The sequence below is a fragment of the Euphorbia lathyris genome, chromosome 2 (assembly GCF_963576675.1).
Source record: "Euphorbia lathyris chromosome 2, ddEupLath1.1, whole genome shotgun sequence".
Taxonomy (NCBI): Eukaryota; Viridiplantae; Streptophyta; class Magnoliopsida; order Malpighiales; family Euphorbiaceae; genus Euphorbia; species Euphorbia lathyris.
The window spans coordinates 120122001-120144715 of record NC_088911.1 but is presented as its reverse complement, the minus strand read 5'-3'; the positions used below and the strand labels follow the sequence as shown (position 1 = coordinate 120144715).

Here is a 22715-nt window from a genome sequence, read left to right as displayed (position 1 = left end):
TCTCAAATACTCTTCCCAAAGAAGAGTCTCAAGACCTAGTGGCGAATCGATTCACCTCAAAGATAGGAAGCAAATCGATCGCCTAAGGCAGCTTAACTTCCTCACCAGGAATAAAAGCTTCTAACCTTCACAAAGGTTCACACATTGGGGTACGGCTGGCCACCTACCCTAAACAATCAGAGAAATCCTAAACTAGATTCTAAAAAGTTACTTGCTAAAAGATATAATGCATTAGTAAAAATAGTTCTGGAAAGAAAAGGGTTCATCCAAATAATGAAGCCTCGTCTTCATCCAAGTAATGAAGCCTCGTCTTCATCTCCAAACATTGAAGCCTCGTCTTCATCCAAATAATGAAGCTTCATCTTCATCTCCAAACAATGAAGCCTCATCTTCATCCAAGCAATGAAGCCTCGTCTTCATTCAATTCATGAAGCCTCGTCTTCATCCAATTAATGAAGCCTCATCTTCATCCAATCAACGAAGCCTCGTCTTCATCCAATTAATGAAGCCTCGTCTTTATCCAAACAATGAAGCCTCGTTTTCATCAAAGTAATGAATCCTCATCTTCATCATAGAAATAACAAAGCCTCGCCTCCATAAAATGCACAAAAGTCCCTAAATGGCTGATCATTCTTACTGATCCCCAAGGGCGGGTCATTCTCCTCAATATGGCAGACCTGAAGAAAAGAAGTCCCTAAGGCGAATCATAATCCTATGCGGTAGGAACAAATGGTCCCAAAAAGGGCAGGTTATTCCTTTCTAAAGGAAGTATAACTCTCAAGAAGCCCCTAGAAGATAACAATGGATACGGTTGGCCACCTATCCACAAGGAAGCAAAAGCCCCTAAAAGTGCATCATATCCAAATATGATCCCACATAGGGCGAATCTTGTTCATAAGATCCCGCATAAGGAAGCCCCAAAAGGCGCATCATTTTCATATATGATCCCCCATCTAGGGCGAGTCCACTTTCCTCCAAGATAGAAAAATAAAACACCATTTAGACAACCCTAAAGAGCTTTTTATACCTTTAGAGGGGGCTTCTGATAACAACCCAAATTATTCTTGAATAAGGAATAAGGGAAAATTAATAGAAATAATGGCAAACCATTATTCCTTCTAAAAGAGATATTTATGCATGATTAATGTGGAATTAATGATAATTAATGCAGGGGCGAATACGCAAATAATGAGGAAAAGGAAGGAGTCTCTAGCATTATGCCACGCCACGTGGACCATGGCGAGATACGCCATAACGAGATACGCCCGATGAGAGCGAGTAACGGAGACCTGCCATTGTTCTCAAGGAGAGCATACATACGCCTTGACGGATCCAAGAATACCAAAAGGCGCCTTTATTACCATCCATGAATGGGAATAAATACAATTAAATGGCAATTAATAGTCATTAAAGGGGAATAAAGACTTGACTGTTCGAATACTCCAACTTTGAGGGTTTCAAGGATAAATGCTGAGATGAATGGAGAATTGATAGCAATTAAAGATGAGTAATGACATGACTGTTCATCTACATCTCCATAACATCCAAATATCATACATGGGGAAAAAGGATAATTAGACAAAGAATGAAGGATCCGCCATCAATACTCTTATGGATAAGGATCCATTGGTGAATCTCGAGATGTCGTATAAAGCAAGACTCATAGGTGGCGGATCTATAGATTCTCCAACACGCCACAAAGAGTCAAATGCCTTGGGAGACCCGCCATCATACCTCGATACGCCAACTCAACGGAAGAGCTGATTCCCAATAAAGGCAACTAATAACTCATTAATGTGCTCACGGTCATACTTGAATAAGATCAGTAACCGCCATTAATGGAGCATTAATGGTGACTTTCTAGTTACCGAGGGTTACAACTACATGACTATAAATAGCTTGCATCCTAAGCCATTGAGGTACACTTACTGATTCTCTACTTTTGTGCTTACAGTTTATTCTCAGAAATATTACTGACTTTGGCATCGGAGTGTCCCCGGCCGATCCCAACGGTGCCTCACAGGGAAGTGCTCCGATCAAGGATTTTTCCACAAGTTACCAACTCCTTAGTGCAATCCAAGGTTTTCAGACAACCCAGGCGATTCATACGGCGACTCAGATGAAGATCATAGACCAACAAAGGAGCTTGCAGGAGGAGAACGCCAAAATCTGGCAATACCTGAAAGAGGCAGCAGAAATGCAAAGAGAAGGGACGTTGCCAGGGGAGCCCGCGGGGCCAGTGGTCATCGTAGGAAGAGGAGCCAGGGCCGTTACGGCCAGTGAGGGCGGAGCGCGGCGTGAGGAGACCGCGGCCGCAAATAGCGAAGATTTGTTGGAACTAAAAATCCAGCGTTTTCTAGACAAAAGGGCCCTCGGGGGCGTCATGGGAGGAAGCATCACCTCCAGCAAAACGCCACTGGTGCAGAGGATCATCGAGACAAGGTTCCCACGGGACTGAAAAGCTCCTCGATTGTCCCAGTATTCAGGGACCGAGGACCCGAACGACCATGTGGCATCATTCATGAGCACCATCAACTTATACTCGAAGGACGAGGACATCATGTGCAAGGTCTTTCCGACCACCCTCTCGTCTAGTGCGCAAGAGTGGTATCGAGGACTTGCTCCAGAATCAATCGACTCTTTTGATCTCCTAAAAGATCTTTTCCTCTCCCGGTTTGCCGCAGCAGTGAAGGTTAGGAAGATCAGTTCAGACCTCAACGGGCTCAAGCAGCGAGCAAATGAGCCTCTGCGCAACTTCCTCTCAAGGTTTCACCATATGGCCTCACAAGTTAAGGGCCTCAACCTGGAGGTGGCTCATGATGCTCTGGCAAAAGGGACCTCATGCGAGCCTCTTAAGCAGAAATGTTTTCGAAAAATGCCAAGATCTTTCGAAGAGCTCATGACCATGGCGCAAACCTTTGTCAGATACGATGACTATGACCGGCCCGCCGGTTATGAGGAGTCAGAAAGGGACAAGGCCAGAGGAGACACACACAAGCAGGAGAAAGGCCGGCCGATCCCGGAGGCACGCGATGAGGCTCGAGCCCGCAAGGAGGCCCCAATGCCTTTTCCGGCTCGGACCGAGCGGGCAAACTTAGAGCGTAGGGGAGATCGATCCCGTGGCAAGGAGGTACATTACGCTACTCAAAGCCAACCTCGCCGATTCACACAGCAAATTCCGGCCGTCGACAAGAACAAGACCCGAGCAGAAAAAGAGTACTGCAAGCACCACAAATCCTCCGGACATTCCACGGAGAACTGCTATCAGCTGCAAAGGGAGATCGAGCGGATCACGGAGCAGGGCGCACCACCAAAGGTGATCAGGCAAAGGGAGCAGAGCCCGAAGCAGCGGGAAGCAGGTCGAGCAGAGGAGCCAAAACGGCCGAGGTACCATGGGGAGATACACGTTATAAGGGAGGGGATGCCAACGCTCTCCGCACCACTGGAGGGCTCCCGTAAGAGGAAGGCAGTCGGGCAGACCCTGACGGTACAACCACCCCTCTGGACCATCCATTCGGAAGCTCTTGTTGTCACTATCAACATCGCCAGCTTTAAAACGCACCGGGTGCTGGTAGACACGGGAAGTTCGGTGAACCTGCTCACCTGGACGGCACTCTGCGCGATGAAGAATACTCACACTGCCCTCAGAGCCGGAACTTTCCCCTGGTCGGCCTGTCGGAGATCGAAGTCTCGGTCAAGGGAGTTATCACATTGCCTACTATTTTCGCCGAAGGAGTCGAGGAAACCGAGGAGACTGCAGAATGGGTGGTGGTCGACATCCCACTGGCCTATAATGCCATCATCGGAAGGCCCATTCTGGCTTCCATGAGAGCCACGATTGATATCTCCGGATTGTGCTTGACCTTGCCGATTTAGCATGGAAGGATCACCATCCAGGGAGATCGCATGTTGGCTAAAAGATTGCAGTGGGAGGCAACTCAGCCCCGAACAGCGCTCTACCTGGAGGACGGTCTGATGGACGTGAGAGGTTATAATCCCGTGCCCATCGAGCCGATCGATGACTGTGTCCTCGGGGATAACCAGACTGTGAAGATCGGGACAAGGCTCGCATCCCCTTTGGCCAACGAAATCAAAGCTGTCCTGTCTAAACACTCGGATGTGTTCGCATGGTGCACCGAGGACATCACGGGGGTCTCACCTGATCAAGCAGTACACAGACTGAGCATCGACCCCTCCGTCGAACCCTTGAAGCAGAAGATGCGAGTACATGCAAAGGACAAGCAGGTCGCAGTAAAGGCAGAGATTGACAAACTCCTAGCTGTAAAGTTTATTCGTGAGGTTCACTATCCGGACTGGATTTCTAACGTTGTACTTGTAAAGAAAGCCAGTGGGAAGTACCGCATGTGTGTAGATTTTACGAATGTTAATAAAGCTTGCCCCAAGGATTCTTACCCGCTGCCTAATATAGATCAGCTCCTTGATCAAACTGCTGGTCGCAAGATTTTGTCTCAGTTCGATGCTATCGCTGGTTTCCAGCAGATCCCTCTAGACCCAGCCGATGCCGAGAAAACCTCCTTCATTACGTATGAAGGCACGTATTGCTACAATGTCATACGTTTTGGGTTAAATAATGCGGGGGCTACGTACCAGCGGTTGGTAGATAAGATGTTCACTCATCTCATTGGCAAGACAGTACAAGTGTATATCGATGACATGGTGGTCCTCAGCACCGAAGAAGGTGACCATCCGCGAGATTTGGCGGAGGTGTTTAAGATTTTCAGAGCCTATAACCTTAAGCTAAACCCAGAGAAATGTTTCTTCGGAATTCGCAGCGGCAAGTTCCTGGGTTGCGTGGTGTCAGAGAAGGGCATCGAGCCTAACCCCGCGAAGATCGAGGCAGTCTTGGCAATGGAGCCACCGCGTGACCTACAGGGGGTTCAAAGACTCAATGGAAGGATCATCGCTTTAGGGCGTTTCATCTCTTGCTCGGCACAGCGGTGTTTGCCCTTTTATAAGGCAATAAAAAAGGAGCATCCCTTTAAGTGGTCTGCGGACTGCCAGGCTGCGTTCAACTCCATCAAAAGTTTCCTTGCCACACCCCCACTGCTGTCGGTGCCAGTACTAGAGCGGGATATTCACCTATACTTCACCATCGCCGATGAAACAGTAGGAGTCGTTTTAACTCAGGAGGAGGGGATGGAGCTTTACCCAATCTACTTTCTGAGCAAAGTGTTGAAGGGAGCCGAGGTCCGATACTCCGAAGTCGAAAAGGCTATGTTCGCTATAACTCAGGCATCAGAGCGTTTGAGACCGTACTTCCAAGCACATACGGTTATGGTCAGAACCAATTACCCGCTGAAAAAGGCCATCCAAAAACCAGAGGTCTCCGGACGAATCACCAACTGGTCCGTTCGGCTGTCCCAGTTTGACATACGGTTTGAGCCCCGCACGATGATCAAGGCTCAGGTACTATCCGATTTCATCGTCGAATTCATCGGCTCATCCACCACCAACCCCAAGACAACAACAGCTCGCACCAGCGACGTCTGGACTATGAGCATAGATGGGTCATGCGCTCCAGGACGGGCAGGCGCTGGCGTAGCCATTCAAGGACCCAACAATCTCCACATGCGGTACGCCGTCCGGCTCAATTTCCCAACCACAAATAATCAGGCAGAGTATGAGGCCTTGATCGCAGCTCTTAGATTGTCGAAAACCATTGTGAACGGACATCTAACGATATACTCGGACTCAAAGCTTGTCGTTAGCCACGTGAGCAGCACCTACAAGGCGAAAGATCTGACGATGTGCCAATACTTAGCCCTCACCACATCCTTGATCAATGAACTCAAAACGAAAGGAATAACCCTCGACCTCATACTGGTACCGCGAGAGGAGAATTAGAAAGCGGACGCTATCACCGCTCTTGTAGCGGGTGAACAGACTAATGACCCAAACACACTCATCGAGGTCACCGGGGCCCCGGCCATTCACGTAGAAAGCTCACTACAGATCGATCCGGCTGACGCCGCGGCAGGGGGATAGAGAAGTCCAATTATCAAATATCTTCAGGATGGAACACTCCCCACAGATTGGACGTAGGCGTCCCTCGTTGTCCGACGTTCTTGGCATTATGCATTGCATGATGACTTACTTTATCGGAAATCCGCCACGCATCCCTGGTTGCGTTGTATATCCGAGGAGGAGGGCGATCACTATCTTAAAGAAATTCACCAGGGCGTCTGCAGCTCACATCAGGGCGCCCGAACAATTGCGAAGAAGGCCCGGCTCCAGGGGCTCTACTGGTAGACCATGGATTCCGATGCGACACGTCTAGTTCGCAGTTGTCAGGCATGTCAGCTACACGCCAACACTCATCATGCCCCGGCGCCTCCATTCAAGGGCATTATCACACCTTGGCATTCGCGGTGTGGGGCGTTGACTTGCTCGGCCCTTTCCCGATGGCTTTGGCTCAAAAGCGCTTCATTGTAGTTGCAGTCGATCATTTTACTAAGTGGATTGAGGCAGAAGTAATTTCCAAGATAACAGCAGATAACGTGATCGGTTTCCTCAAACGAGCAATCATATACCGATTCGGGGTCCCTCACTCTTTCATCACGGATAATGGGAGGCAGTTCGACTGCGGTCAGTTCCGCGATTTCTGCGCGGAATGGGGCATCAAAGGGTGATACACCTCGGTCGCGCACCCACAGAGCAATAGCCTCACTGAGGTAAGCAACCGGACGCTCCTGCGAGGAATTAAAACGCGCCTCTCCGACCAAGGCAGGGCATGGCCCGACCGTATTGCGGCAATATTGTGGTCATACCGCACTACCCCTCACTCGGGAACAGGACGCACTCCTTTTTTCCTTGCTTATGGAGCAGAAGCAATGGCACCGTCTGAAATCATCCTTCGCTCCCCCCGACAGACCAGTTTCGAAGAGGCCGACAATAGCGCGGAGCTCGCGGAAGCTAGTGACCGACTAGAGGAGGAGCGCCTTAATGCTCTATTGCACATCACGGCCCACAAACAGGGTATAGCGCGTTATCATGATAGGAGAGTTCGTCCCCGCACTTTTCAAGTCGGGGACCTTGTGCTCAGAGACGCCGCAGTTGCACAGTCCCCATTGGCTCAGGGTAAGCTCGGCCAATCATGGGAAGGACCATACAAGATCGACACCGTTCTCCATAATGGGGATTACAAGATCGCCTCTTTAGACGGTTTGGTCTATGATAATAGCTGGAATATCCAGACATTGAAGAAATATTATCAATAGCTTGTAAGGAAAATCATCAATAAAAGTTTCTCGTTCTTTTCTTTGTGTTTTGTTGAAAAACCTCACCTGGACGAGAATCGAAAGCGAACTCCCTGTTTCGGCCCTCGCAGCACCAATGAGCATCTATATGCTACCCAAAGGACTTATCGAGCCTCTTGATCACCTTCGTAATCGACCAACAATCCCATATTGTTTTCGATTGCTCAAAAGCGGGCACAACATTGCACTTTTCCGCTACATGAGCATCTATATGCTACCCGAAGGACTTATCGAGCCTCTCGATCGCCTTCATAATCGACCAACAATCCCATATTGTTTTCGATTGCTCAAAAGCGGGCACAACATTGCGCTTTTCCGCTACATGAGCATCTATATGCTACCCGAAGGACTTATCAAGCCTCTCGATCGCCTTCGTAATCGACCAACAATCCCATATTGTTTTCGATTGCTCAAAAGCGGGCACAACATTGCGCTTTTCCGCTATAGGAGCATCTATATACCACCCGAAGGACTTATCGAGCCTCACGACCGCCTTCGTAATCGACCAACAATCCCATATTGTTTTCGATTGCTCAAAAGCGGGCACAACATTGCGCTTTTCTGCTACATGAGCATCTATATGCTATCCAACGGGCTTATCGACCAACAATCCCATATTGTTATCGATGGTTCAAAAGCCGACACCGCTTTGCGTTCCCCGCTATAAGAACATCAAAATGCTATCCTCAAGGATAGTCGAGTACCTCTGGTGGTCTCTCGGCCACCAAAACAATGTCGTATTATAACCACATTATCATGAATAAGTACTTCGATTCTTGCTCCGTTAAGCAGCACCAGACAAACTTTTTAAACGTTCACTAAAGAAGAAATTTCAAGGTATACACCAACAAGCAAAACTACATAGACTTATATTTTATAACAAGCGAAGCATTCCACAAGTTCATAATAGAAGAAAGGCCCCAACCACGACCAAAACACAGAAAACTATAGATCAAATACATCACAATCACTCGAGAATAGCACGGACACTGTCAGGGTTCGGGATAGCCTCCGCATCCATAAGGGCTTGGTGCACTGCTCGCCAATCAATGCATTCATCGGTGTTGTGCCCGTTCTGCCTATAGTACAAGCACGCTTTCCCCATATGAGTCACTCGGTGTGCCGGATCGGCCGAGATAGGCCCCAGAAATCCCTGTCTCGAGAATTCAAGAAAAACTACGCTACGAGGTTTCAACGGATCGACGAACGTCGCCCCATGGGGACGGCTCGGCGAAGCATGACGCCCAGGACGACGATTCTCCAGCACAAGAGGAAGGTTCATAACCCTGTCTAGTTCATCGGCCAACAGCCGCCTAACCCAAGCAGGATGTGGATTTGTCACATGCACCAGTCATTCATCGGGGTTCAGGAACCCGATCCCATCCTGCGACCAAACTTTCTTCTCAGTGGAAGAAAAGGCACTGATAACAACTTCGCATGAGTCCATCGCAGATCTAGTATAGGGTGCGAAACTCTCACTCTCCCCGTTTTGACTTCTCCGCGAAAGACTCCGGTTTATCCATACAGGAGAGGCATATCGCACTTTCTTGTCCAGCTCGTGATCATCCCTCGGGGGACAATACACATAGGGATGAGGCATCGCCGATATAGCCTTCTGAACTTCGAGCACCTTAGCAGAATCTACGACATCCCGGAGTGACATCACAACGAAGCTAGAAGTAAAGAAAAAGGGGCAAATAGAAATTTGAGTGCTTGAAGTAGGAGCACCACATGCACAAGAACCACAAGCAAAAATCGACTCCTATTTATAGCAAAGCAGGACAAGACTTGAAAAACACATCATGCAAGCTCAAATCAAATCAGAATGCAAAATGATGATCACGTTAAACTGCAAAAAAATCCACAAAGATAACAACCGTACAGAAATTATTACACTTTTGAAAAACAAAAACATTGGATAAAAGTCTCAATCACTTCTTCTTGAATCGACCGCAGAACTCTACGGCTTTCGCCTGGGCCGCCTTATCGTACACATTCGGAGAAAATATAACCTCTGGAGGCACATCATACCCGGCGGAGTGAGCAGCCGCGATCAGCATCATCCTATCCATTTTGATCAGCTTCTCCTCGCGCTGACCCGCAAGAGCACGCAGCTCGCTAGCCTCCTTCCGAGCAGCTTCAAGCTCTCGCCTTAGATTCTCGTTCTCCTCGGCTAGCGCGGTGGCTTGGTTAGCTCTCTCGTCACTTTTCTCCTTCATTCGGCGAGTCCATAGGGTGGCGAACTTGAGCATAACTTTATAAGAACAGATTTTATCCACATCAACTTTCAATTTTTTCGCCAGCTCCACCCTGCCTCCTGTCTCAACCTTTAGCTTCTCGGGCAGCACGACAATCTCGCCCTCTCGGTGCTCCAACAGCTCCCCGGCGACGGCCACTTTCCCATTCGCCGTTTCCAGATCCTTCACCGCGTTCCGCAGGCTTTGCTCCATGTCCCGAAACAGGTTCTCATCATTAACACACATGTCAAAGACAGTGTTAGCATTTTGAATGGCCTGCATTAAAGTAGCATAACTCAGTGTACAGTGTTTAGAAACAAATTTAGGCGAGCAAATCAAGAGAGCTTACCACTCCAAGTGCTGATAGGGTCTCCACGCCAAGGTTCATCTTGGACACACCGTCCATTCGGACAACTTCCCCGGGGACCTTAGCTACGCGAGCCATCGCCCGAGCTAGTTCAGATGTCACCATATTCGAATGGACCGATAAGCCCATAACATACTCGTGGAACTTGGCAATCTTGATGTCCATTCTCTTCATCATTTCCGGATGATCGCCTACGCGATCCATCATCCCTATTCCGAGATCGGAACCACCCTCGGTGCACGCTCGCTTAGAGCTGTCGGTTTCTCCACAAATATCATCTCCGGCACGAACTTGGTCGCTCTCCATCCCAGCAACGGCCTTACCCTTATCTTTCTTACGTTTCCGGGTAAGGGGCCTTTGAAGTTGTTTCTCCACCTGCTCCTCTTCCACAGCCATCACCTCAGCAGTTTGCTCGGTCTCCTGCTCCTCCATGGGCATCCCTTGTGGAATGTCTCCAGCAACTTCGAGGTCCTCGTGCACCGAGAGCATGCCCCCCATGCTCTGAACCACTTGGTTCGCATCTTCGAGCGAAGAAAACGACGCCACGGATCCGGAAGCAACAGCAAAAGCTTCCTCCGCAGTATCGAGGCCAACACCAAATTCGTTTGGATCAAAGTCCAGGCTGACACGGGGATCTTCAGGACCTGCACGATAAGAAAGAACGGAACATTTAGACCACATAGATCACATAGTAACAACACATTGAAAGAAATGAACAAAACCTACAAGCCCGACCCCGACCCCTCACCTACAATAGCGACGTTCACGGAAATCGCTTCTAGTTCCGCCAACTCTCCGGCTTTGAAATTGTACCCACGTTTCCACTTCTCAAAATCCGCTGCTGTCCATCCGGATATCTGAGCCATTCGCCATTGGTTCCAAATATAGTACCCGACGGCTAGAAAGTGACGCACAAGCTCGTCGACGTCTTGCTTACGATCTTTATCTGTCGGAAGCCCCTTTAAGTATGACACAAGCTGCTCCTCAAAAGGCAACTTTTCTCGGGTCTTTAGCCAATGGCTAGGATCCATGGGCTCCTCGTTCCACACTACTCGAAAAGGAAAATCGCCGTCCAGCTTTCGCACTAAAAAGTAACGGTGCCTATACTCATGAACTTTATCCTTCAACCCGCCAATCACTTTGAACTTTTGGTGCGAGAAGGTAACGTGTTGCGATCGGGGCCCCTTATTCGGCCGAAAGAACTCGCAGAATACCAACCCAGTTGCCCGATATCCAGCCTACCAACATAGTGAGTAGAAGGCCACCATCATCCTCCACCCGTTCTGATGGATCTGACCAGGGCACAAGTCATATTCCTTTAGAACCTCCACGAAAAAGGGAAGCAGGGGCAAACGCATCCTCGATTCAAGCTGCTCCTCATAAACGATAAGCTCGTTCGCGCCACCCGTATGATGAGCACGGATATCTTCCCCAAGCGCGACTAACTCGTAGGGCTTCCCCAATCGATACACCGCAGAAATAGCGGCCAAATCCCTGGCAACAATTATGCGCATCCACTCCCTCAAATCGCCGATCGTCAATATTAGTGACCCCCGCGGCACGAGTCCATACCCTCTGGCGCATTTCCTCATAAATCGAAGCCAGGGGACGCTCTTCGGTAATCAAGCCCTCTGGTACCACCACCACTACCTCAAGAACTCCAGCGGCAACTCCCCCTAGCGGCAGCTCGACACTAGGCGGCGCACGCTCTAGGATTTTCTTCCTCTTTGTCGCCGTAGAAGCACTCTCCTCTCCCGCGTTCGCTCGCCTTTTTCATTTTACGACCCGAGTTCGCAAAGCGTCGCGCAGTGTAAAATCACCCGGTGTGACTGTCGGCAATCTTCTTAGGGCTCCCCGTGAAGAACCTCTGACATACTCCCCCTCCCCAGAATAAAACAACTAAAGAAAAGAGCGAAAGAAAGGAGAAATTAGAGGTACGACTGACCTCGCAATGGTTACGACTAGTGTCGTAAGGAAGGTTCAGCAAAGCTCCGTCAACTAATATGTCCGGTACCCAGCAAGCGCGACTAAAACGGCAGAACCGACGGAGCGATCGACAGGAAACAGCGACTTCAAAAACAGCACGAGACGGTACAAAAGCAAAGAGGGAAAAGATTCTGGCAAAGTAAACCGAAAAAGAGGGTTTACCCCTGCATTTTATAGCCAGCCAAAAACGGAGGCGCCGGTGGAGCACGGTGTCCAAGGTGTCTTTTACGGCGCATGCAGAGGCATTTAATGAAGGGGCAATAAATTATGCACTGATATCCACAACGCATGCAAAGTTTCTGAACAGTCTCAAACGGGGAAATCGGGCACCTTTACGTCCAGCTGTCTACCACTTGTTAAAAGAGGAACAAAATCCTTTCAAACTAATATCTCCTCGCATGAAATGCTCGGCTGACATCGCCGGAGGGGGACCACTTGATTCAGATTATCACCTTAAGGCCCAAGAGGCCCATCAACTTCCGAGAAGCAGATGGCCCAGGGCGGCAGAGGCCCCCCCCTGGCCCAAGTCTGTCCGATATAAATAGACCATTAAAGGAAGAAGCACAGATCAGGTAACTCATAACCTCTCTACTTCATTCACACTAGATTAAAAAGCTCTCTAAGAATAACTAACTGTCTTAATCTTCGGAGTATCCGCAGGGACCGATCCCCGCGCAGGGCCGATCCACGAGAAAGAAAGACCTCCCCAACAGAGCCCCGGATCACTATTCCGCATTCCCAAATTATGTTGTAAACGTTACGTCTATATTAATTTAATATGCTATTTTAAATATGGAAAATTAATACTTCTCCAAAAAAAAAAAAAAAAAACTCTAGACCTGTTGCCTTATCCTTTTTTATTTAATCAAAGTAAAAAGCTAATAAACACTTTTATTTGTTCATGGATTCCATAAAAAGATACTGCCAGAGAAAACAACTTTTTCTTTATTTGGGTAGATTGTACAAGCAAATTATGGTAGGTAAGAACATCTCCAACACTAACTAGTTATTTGGCTCTCTAAAATAATATAAAATATTAGTTTAATCAAATTTAACTAACTAAATTTATGTTTTGCCAACCATGCTAGCTATTTGACTCTCTCTTTGATTATTTTATCATTAAAAGCAATTAAATTTAAAGAAAAAAAGAAAAAATAGAAAATAATACAAAGAAGAAAGAGAAAGAATGATTAAAAAATAGAAATAGCTAGCCAAAGAGACTAGCCAAATTTAGCTGGTCAAAATGACTAGCTATTTATTTTAGAAAGCCATGTCATCCTATTGGAGATGCTCTAAGAAATTAGGGGTAAATTGCACCAATGGTCATTGAATTTTTTACATTTCACGATATGATAATTAAACTTTGAAACGTAACATAAAAACCATTAAATTTTACTCTTTATTATACTCATGACCATTATTAACATTAACTCACCTTTTTAACGGCTTAATACATCATTTGCCCCCTGAACTTGTCCAAAAAGTTTGATTGGCCCCCTGAATTTTCAAAGTGTTTCGATAGCTCTCTGAACTTGCGTAAAATGTTCAATTAGCCCCCTAAACTTGCGTAAAATATAATCAATTGATCACTCGGCCGTAAAAAAAGTAAGTTAAATACGGAAGATGTATTCCACGAGTCTTAAAAAAAGTAAAATGACCAAAATCGGAGTATACGATTCTAATATTAGAGAAGACAAGTTGTATAATTGAGCAAACAATAACTTCATTTTTAATCTATTTTTTAATTATGTAATAACATTCTAAGATGCGTGAAATATATCATCCGCGTTTAACTTATTTTTTTACGACCGAGTGATTAATTGATTACATTTTATGCAAGTTCAAGGGGTTAACTGAACATTTTATATAAATTCAAGAGGCTATCGGAACACGTCAGGAGGCCAATCAATCTTTTTGCATAAGTTCAGAGTGCGTATTAAGCCCCTTTTTAACCTTTAATTTTTTTTTTTTCTCTCTATCCCTATTTTACAAACCTCCATTTTATTTGTGTGTTCACATCTTCATCTTTGTTTTTTCCTCTGTGATAGCAAAAAGTAGTCAAAAGACTAACGGCGTTTTCAGTAAATGTTGGTGCCCATAACTTGTTGTCTTCTTTCGAAATGCCTTTCCTCTCCCTAGTCTAACATGACGGCCAAAACACCCTTCTTTTTTTTCTCTTACAAAATTCTAAAAAATGGGAAGTTTCCATCAAGCAGCATTCATTTTATTTATTTATTTTTCTTGATCATCTGCATTTTTCAATTAATCTTCCTTCCGATTTAGCTTTCCGGTAGCATTAGTTTCAATTATAAGAAAATGGAAGAATTCTCCGATCTCTCACTCAGGCCACTATGTATCTCCGACGTCGATGATTTCATGGTCTGGGCCTCCGATGAAAAAGTGACTCAATTTTGCAGTTACGGACCTTACACCACCAAACAACAAGGCATAGACTACATCACAAACAAAGTCGAACCTCACCCATGGTTCATGGCTATATGCCTAAACAACAAGCCAATCGGCGCCGTGTCAGTTTCGAAGAATTCGGGCGACGAGATCTGTAGAGGCGAATTGGGTTATGTAGTGGGTTCTGAATACTGGGGCAAAGGGATTGCTACGTGGGCTGTGAGAAAAGTGGCGAACACTATATTTAAGGAATGGCCGGAATTGGAAAGACTTGAAGCTTTAACGGAAGTTGAAAATGTTGGATCCCAGAAAGTGCTGGAGAAAGTTGGGTTCGTCAGAGAAGGTGTTTTAAGGAAGTATTGGATTCTGAAAGGAACAACTAGAGATGCCGTCATCTTCAGTCTTCTTTCCACCGACCCTGTACTTTGATTCATAATTTAGACGGAATTATTTCCGTCGTTAAATGCATGGTGTCCGTCGTGATTTTACGCTATTCAGAAATTTTAAATGATCCCGCTATACTAAATACCATTTTTAGGGTATTGTTAAGTTACGTTAGAATTCTATTCGTTTAATTTTTCTAATTACGCTTTCTACTCCAACGTCACCCATTTGAGTCGTTACAGGTCCACCAGCTTTCGTATGTAATACCTTGGATCTCACACGCATTTGTATGTATTAGATTACCATCTTATTAATAAACCTCAGTCACTCTCTCTTCATTTCCGATATAAAATTCAGTTCATTTCTACCAACATTCCTTAACGATGCTTCTTACTCGGGCCTTCTATCCCAACACCATTCACTTCAGACCCAACCGTTACGGTTAAACTATATACATCTTTTGTTCTTGTGATTAGATCAAACTAAAAAGGATTACAAATAAATTTTAAACCGCAATTCTGTTGTGCTACAGTTGATTAACTGGCTATAATCCCTAACAAATTAGCAAACTTCGAAACTCAAACTAACATTAATTAGTGTCATGAATGTAATAATAAATGTACTTGGAAAAGTGCCTACATACAAAGACCTCCATTAGAGAACATTGGAGGAAGTTTCTAATTAGACAATATAATATACAAATATAATCCAGTACTTGCTCCCCACACCAAGTAAAACCCCAATTTTCCTCTTCTCTATTTCTTTATATTCAATGAAACTTTCATTTGATACAAACAGATCTTGCTTGAAATCAAACTACTTTTCTTAATTTAGATCCACAAAATCAGATGGAGAAACATTCATCTAAACCAGCAGAATCAGATGATGAAGAATTCTCAGACATCTCCCTCAGACCGTACGATATCTCAGACATAGATGACTTCATGGTGTGGGGAACAGATGAAAATGTGACCAAGTTCTGCAGCTGGGAGCCTTACAGGAGCAAAGAAGAGGCCTTAGACTACATAAACAGCACAGTTTTAAGCCACCCATGGTTTAGGGCAATATGCCTTAAAAACAGGCCTATTGGTTACATGTTATTCACCAAAAATGATTGTAATAAAGGGGAAGTTGGGTATGGTCTGGCTTCTAAATATTGGGGGAAAGGGATAGTTACAAGGGCACTGAAATTGATGGGGAAGATTATATTCAGTGATTTTCCAGAATTGGAGAGGGTTGAAGCTTTAGTAGATGTTGAAAATGTTGGGTCACAGAGGGTTTTAGAGAAGGCTGGTTTTACTAGAGAAGGTGTTCTAAGAAAGTATTATGTCTTCAAGGGAAGGTCTAGAGACTGGGTTATGTTTAGTCTTCTCTCTACTGATCATGTTCAATGATTTTCTATTTTTCTTTATAATTTTGACAGTTTAAACTTATGAATAATGGTTTTTCTAATTAATTATTATTTAGCTTAGTTTATTTGTGTTACCATTTTTTCTCATTAAAAGATTGAATTGAATGGTTCATTATCTGCAAAGGGATAAAAGGAGCAATAGAATGGTTAGTAAAGAATAGATTGGGATTTCTCATTGATTCGGTGCATTACACTAGTGGAGAACTTTTGAAACTTTTCCGTAAGTGATAACTTTGACTTGTACACTCAATTTCTAATAAAATAAGTTTTTTTTAATATATTTTAGGGAAAGTTGTGATTTACTGTGTTTTGATATTTTTAAGATTATGGATTTTTTTTTTCAGCTTTTCGACTTTTAGCTAAGGGAATTATTTTCTTCTAGACAAGGAAGGTTGAGAAAGAACAACTACAATCAAACAAGTCTGCTAGCTATTAATTGGGTTAAAGTGTAAAAATATCCTAAACATTTTTAGTCACAAGTAATTTTACTTCTAACGTCTAAAATGGTGCAATTTTACCCCTAATGTTAGAAGCGAAAAAGAATTTTACTCCGAACGTTGATAATTTAGGTCAATTTCAGAAATAATCATCAAATTGCCATTTCGATCATGGGTCTTGTAATCTACACTTTACACGAGCGTCATTTTATCAGTAACAAATCACAAACATATGTTTAGATGTGAAAAAAAATAAATATATATATATTGTCTTTTTTTTGTACAAATTGGACAAAAAAATTCACCGAATTTATAAATATTAGTCTCCAATTCTATTATTAAATTATAAAAAACATGAAATATTTTTTTTAGAACTAACTGATATGCAACTGGTGCAGAATAAGGACCAAAATATCTGTGTTTCATAATAGTGTTTGAAATTGACCCAAATTATCAACGTTAGGGGTAAAATTGCTCTTACTTTCCAATGTTAGGGGTAAAATTGCACAATTTTAGACGTTAGGGGCAAAAATGCTTCTAGCCCAAAATGTTAGGAGTATTTTTGTAACTTAACCCATATTAATTCTCTACCATCAATTGAGAGAATTTCCTGTAGAAGGCACATCAAACTCATGATGGCCCAAATGACAAAAATATGTGAAATTCCCAATTACTCAGCATCACGATTTCCTTCTCTATAAGCATGTAGAAATGTGGTGGTGCAGTCTCTATCCTAGAGCTCTCGGCAAGTAGTAATCAACCATGCATAAAGATGATTGTTAAGCCCAAAATATACCTAAAATATTATTAATATTCACGTCAGTTTTGTCATGAAATCGTGCTAATTATATCTATTTAGAGTACTTTTACGTCCGAATATGTTTCTTTGATGCAAGGTACTTAAATATTTGGTTAAATCCAAATAGGAGCTAAAACGGATCAAAAACGAAGGAAATACCCTAAGTTACGAGCCAAAAGTACGAGAAAATCAGCGCACTGATACGAGGAGACGGGAATGGAGCGAGACCGGGAGGAATAACCCGTGTCGTGACCGAGATTCCCATATCTCAGTTGCGACACGCTGAAATAAGGCACGGAGACGAAGTCGTTCTGAGGAAAAAATCACTCCCTAGGTCGCGACTGAGATTCCAGAATCTCGGTACGACCAGCAGCCTTTGTAGCACTGATTTCACATGTCGAAATTCCAAGAAATGCGCCTGTTCGGGTGGATAGAAACGACTCTTCACAGCGGACACGACCATTCAAACACGACTCTTCAACATCTATAAATAGAGAGTTGATTTCAGAGTTCAAGGAGTTGATTAATTAAGATTTTAGAGAGCAGATATTATGTAGAAATTCTGATTCAGAAGATTAGATTTCAATTCTGTAAAGCAAACTTGTTATACACAAGATTGTTCTTAGATTATTACAAACACAGTAGCGATTAAGTTTAGATTAAGAATTGTTCGAAGACAAGTTCTCATTCTGGTAGTAGATCGAACAATCTCTATTCCGAAGATTCAACGAGAAGAACTAACGGCTGAAGCGCCCCAGGGTCTAACAAACCTACGAAGTTTGAGGAAAGGATTGACAACCCGAAACTCAAATTAGTTAGAATGCTATCCATGTTTATTTTTCTCTGTTAACTTGTGAAGATTTACAAGTCTATAATAAAACGTTTACGTAATTCAATAAATATTTCTGTTGTTACTTTGATGTTACCTTCGAAGTAAGGTTCTGGTGTTTTCATTAAAACGTATTAAATTTCATATAATTACAAGGAAACTTAGTTGAACACTTGAAAGAATTAGTTTTTATGGAAGATATGATCGTTAAGTCGGCTTATCGGAAATAAACACCAATTTGATTTAAGGTAGAAATCTGCTCCGATCCAGAGAGATTTCTATGGTTCAAAACCTGTTAATTGAACGAATTTACGATTTATTACATTCCCATAATCTTTCCAAAGTTAAAGTTTTTTTCTTTGTTTAATGCGAATGAGTTTAACACTTTTCTTACTTTAAACACAAAAGTTTCTGTCTCGTGATCAAATCTCAAGCAGAATTGTATTCTAAAATTTCAATATATATTTCTCATCTGATTCTGATTAATTCAATTCAATTCAATTCAATTAAACGATTTTCTATAATATAAACCTAAAGACGTAATTTAAACTGTATTAAAATAAGTTTTCGTGAAAAAACGTTCCCTGTGAGATCGATATCTTTTTATTACTACAAGCGAAACCGTGCACTTACGGAAATCACTCAACAATGATGAAGATCTGTCACACATGTAAGAAGCTCCAGTACCATCTTCGAGTTGAGTTCCACTATAACTCTCCGGGACCCCTTATCCCAGTAGTAAAGGTCCCAAATTTCAGCAAGAGTAACAGTACAATAACCAATGTTAATCTCAAATCCGGCTAACTAAGAACCCATGGCATCCCAGATTAAGCCTCCCGCGAACGCAAAACTCGGGTTCCCTTTGCAAGCGCCATTCGTATTTATCTTTATCCAGTCCGACCCCCGAGGGCTACCATCGGACCCATTATTATCGCACTAATGTGGGTGGCCTCATGTATTGTGTTGATGTTGTAGAGGTGTTGTTTAGTTATCCAGTCCATAGATATCTTATTGAAAGGGTCGAGTGAACTCAGGAATTCCTTAATACGCCTATCAAAGTCATGAGTGATTTGAAGGAGCCCCAATGCGTTAATGCTAGAGTCGATAGGTGTTCTAGGCTCGTGGATTTATCGCAAGGATGATGGGTCTATTATGTTCTTGTGATGCATCATGGCCGTGTGTTTGTTCGATCCACGCTCACCGCACCAATTTGTACAACCGAATTCAGATGGTAGTGCTCAAGCGACAACTGAAGTCCTTTTTATACCCGAAATAAGACAAAAAAGGGATCAAGACAGGACCGGTGACTGGCGACCCCACTTTGATGTTTAAGTTAGCAGAGTTTATAAGGTGAGCACTAAGCAATTGAGTATGGATTGCAAGGGATGACGTTGCGTTCTAATTATAAGGTGCGAGGGGCAAATCGGATAGTCGATGCAAGGAGTGTACCCTAGCTTTCTTTCAGGACACATATCGACTCCTGAATGGTGGATGTAATTTAGACAGTTTATAATAATGTCCAAACTGTAATCGTAAATTTTAAGTGTGAATCGCGAATCCGTCTACGTAGCGGATTCAGTGTCTTAGCGGTTATTTACTCCATCAATTTAATTCCAAAGCTCTCCTTATTGTTGGTCCCTTATAAGGTTGAAAATATAGTTCCAAGGGGGGGGGGGGGTTAGGAACTATTTTACTTTTTTAAATGATTAGGGCAGATTTCTTTCCTTTGAGAAAAGATTATATAACAGCGGCACTTAGCAATCAGCAAGACACTGGCTTAGTCAACTAGTGACTAGGTCAGCTTCGTTGCTTAGGTCAGGAAATAGCACTTAGAGTCTATTCCTGAACTAACTCGTTGGTAGCGCACAACTCAGCTTGACCTCTTTTACTTGGTCAGTTTTAGTTGTTTTAAGCAAGCAATATATTAAGGAGTTAAGGGTTAGAAATACTTCACTCAGCGGAGTTATCCAGGTTCAGCTTCTTCTAAGCCTACGTCCTGTCCCCGGAACACGTTCCGAGATTTCCAATTCACTACTGAGCTCTTTAAAGGTAGAGAATCGAAAACCCTTTACAAGTCAGAAGCTGAGTATAACAAGAGTATCTTCCTCTATACCTCTACTCACTTCTATTCTAATTCACTAAGTACTAAAACCGAGTACTTAGCTTCTCCTTTCTATTCCTAGAAATGATTAAGATTTGTCCTAAACAACAATTGCTAGAACACCTTAGATGATTGAGGATCAATCACTCTAGAATTTTACACAAATGAATAAGCTTGTAGTGTAAGAATTTGCTTTGCTTTTGATGGAGAACTTTTATACACGTTTGGTCAGCGTAACGACTTTTGCTCAAAGTTCTCTATTGAATGTGGATTCTGAATGCTCTATTTATAGAGAGCTGTGAGAGCTTCTGGTTATTTCGAATTTCGAAATAACCGTTGGAGGGAAACGGCTACAGGTCGTTTTCACTCAGTCTGTCAGCAGTTCTCTTGGCCAATCAGATTCCAGCATCTTCTGTTCTTCGGTCAATGTGACAGTATGTTCCTCCATTTTAGGTAATGTCAACCAGACAGCTTGCTGCGTCTTCTGATCTTTACTAAAAGAGGAAATACTTTGTCTGGAAGCTGTCTTGTGGTCAGCGGCTGTCTTGTACATTTTGTCGAGACAGCTCAGCAGCTTCTAGCCGAAGTTGTCTATGTGGATCTTCTGGATCCTTCTTTGCTCAGCATGCATTTCATCACTTCAACGGCAGCGTTTTGAAATACGCGGGCTGAGTGATCTTGGGCTTGTTTGACTTGGGCCTTGACTTCCATATAGGGCTTGAGCCTTATGATCTTTATGTCTTATAATAAATTATAAACTCAACATTGAACAAACACATTAGTAACAATAAATCAAAGCATTTAAACTTAGTGTGTTGTAGAATATTTAATTTCACTTAATTAATTTTGTCAAATCAAAATCCCGTGGAAAGGTGTTTCAACAAACTCCCCCATTTTGATGTTGGCAAAACTAATCAGCAAGGAACTCAGCGTTGAGCTCCCCCATGATAGTTGACCTTTTTGATTAAGTGAACTCCCCCGTCAGGGCTGAGCTACTGACTTAGTTTTATTCTAAACATTCTAAGGTTTAATTGAATAAGTCTAAGATCAGTTTTCAGGTATAGGTCAGCTTATGGGACATATTCTATTTTACTCAGTATTCAGCGGAAGTGATGTATAGTGACAGAGCGCTGAGTAATTTATTTGTTCAATGGTTTAGTTTAGACAGGTTCAATCATTAATTTTTACGCAGCATGCATTTAATAGGTATTCTACTCATTTACTGAGTTTAATTTGTACTTAGAAGATGCATTCATAATACTTAGCATGGTAGGATAAGTAACACAAGTTGGATTGATAATGCAAGTATTATATTAGATAACATAGAATAGTCAGCATACATAAGAAGAAGGAAATAACTAAGTATAGACTATGTTTAAATGAGCTATCTATTTCTTCTTCTTTTGCTGACTGCCTTCAGCTTGAGTTCTTCGCTGATCTTTCTTCTCCCCCGTTTTGCCAGCACCAGGTGGAGGCAACTTGAAGGAGTCCAAAAGAACAGCTCTGGATAGCTCAGCAGAGAAGGTCTTCAAGCGATCAGCACTTTCGTCTAACCCATCAAAAATAGGAGCACCGTTGCTTAGGACCTCAGGACTAATACGGATGTCAGCGGCACTGAGCATACTGAGTACATAGGCTTGTCCTTTTCCCAGCCATGTAATTGTGTCTATCAGCGCAGCAAAAGAGTTATGGAAAGTTTTGAGAAGTGAAGTGTCGTAGTGCTCGCGCTGAAGATTCGTATGTCTGACATGGTCAAAAAATTTCTAGGAAGTGGTCAGTAGCGCATCCTGTTTGAGCTGAGCGGTGTCCATTTCCTCTTTGTGAAGGTTGAGTAGACGAACTGCTTCACTTAGTTGCTCCATTGAGCATTGAGATGTGTTTGCAAGCTGAGCATTTGTCTTGTTCTGTTCAGTGTGAAGCTGAGCAAACAACATCTTTAACTCAGAAGATGTGGCGAGATTGGGATTCACAGCTGACAGGTTCTGGATCTGGGTAGATAGAGTAGTGAGGCATTGAATAGTGGTCAGCTGGATCTCAACCAGTTTAGCTATCGAATCCTGCCTAGCATGCTGTGCTTGCGAAGATAGGAGAAGACTTAGCAGATCTTTAAGTTCCTTAACTTCATTGAGAAGTTGAGTTACTTGAGAAGGCTGAGTAGACTCAATTGGAGAAATGGCAGCAGCAGGAGGAGTTGAGTGTTGAATGTCTCGAATCAGGGCCTGCACTGAGTCAATGATTCTTTGACTGGACTTAGTGACATTTGTTGTGGCTAGAGAGATATCAGTTTGACCAGGTAAAGAAGAGGTTGCTGGGTCAGGGACTGGAGTTAGTGTTGGGTTTTGCTCAAGTGTTTGTTGTCCAGATATTTGGTGAGCAGGGTCAGCTTCAGTGGAATGGTCAGGTTGGATAGGTTCAGAGCTGACGGGTGCTATGTTTTCTTCTTGAGTTTGCTCGGTGTGGATTGTTGGATTTACAGGGTTA

The 22715-nt window shown here is 43.6% G+C and overlaps 2 protein-coding genes across 2 annotated transcripts; both read left to right on the top strand.

The window, feature by feature from the left end:
- Nucleotides 1-14006: 14006 nt before the first annotated feature.
- Nucleotides 14007-14995, top strand: LOC136219716 (uncharacterized). Its single transcript, XM_066007210.1, has one exon. The coding sequence runs from the start codon at nt 14184-14186 to the stop codon at nt 14700-14702; it is 519 nt and encodes a 172-aa protein (XP_065863282.1). The 5' UTR covers nt 14007-14183; the 3' UTR covers nt 14703-14995.
- A 144-nt stretch (nt 14996-15139) lies between these two features.
- On the top strand, nt 15140-16300 carry LOC136219715 (uncharacterized). Its single transcript, XM_066007209.1, has one exon. It carries the CDS (start codon nt 15506-15508, stop codon nt 16049-16051), a length of 546 nt encoding a protein of 181 aa, XP_065863281.1. The 5' UTR covers nt 15140-15505; the 3' UTR covers nt 16052-16300.
- The last annotated feature ends 6415 nt before the right edge of the window (nt 16301-22715 follow it).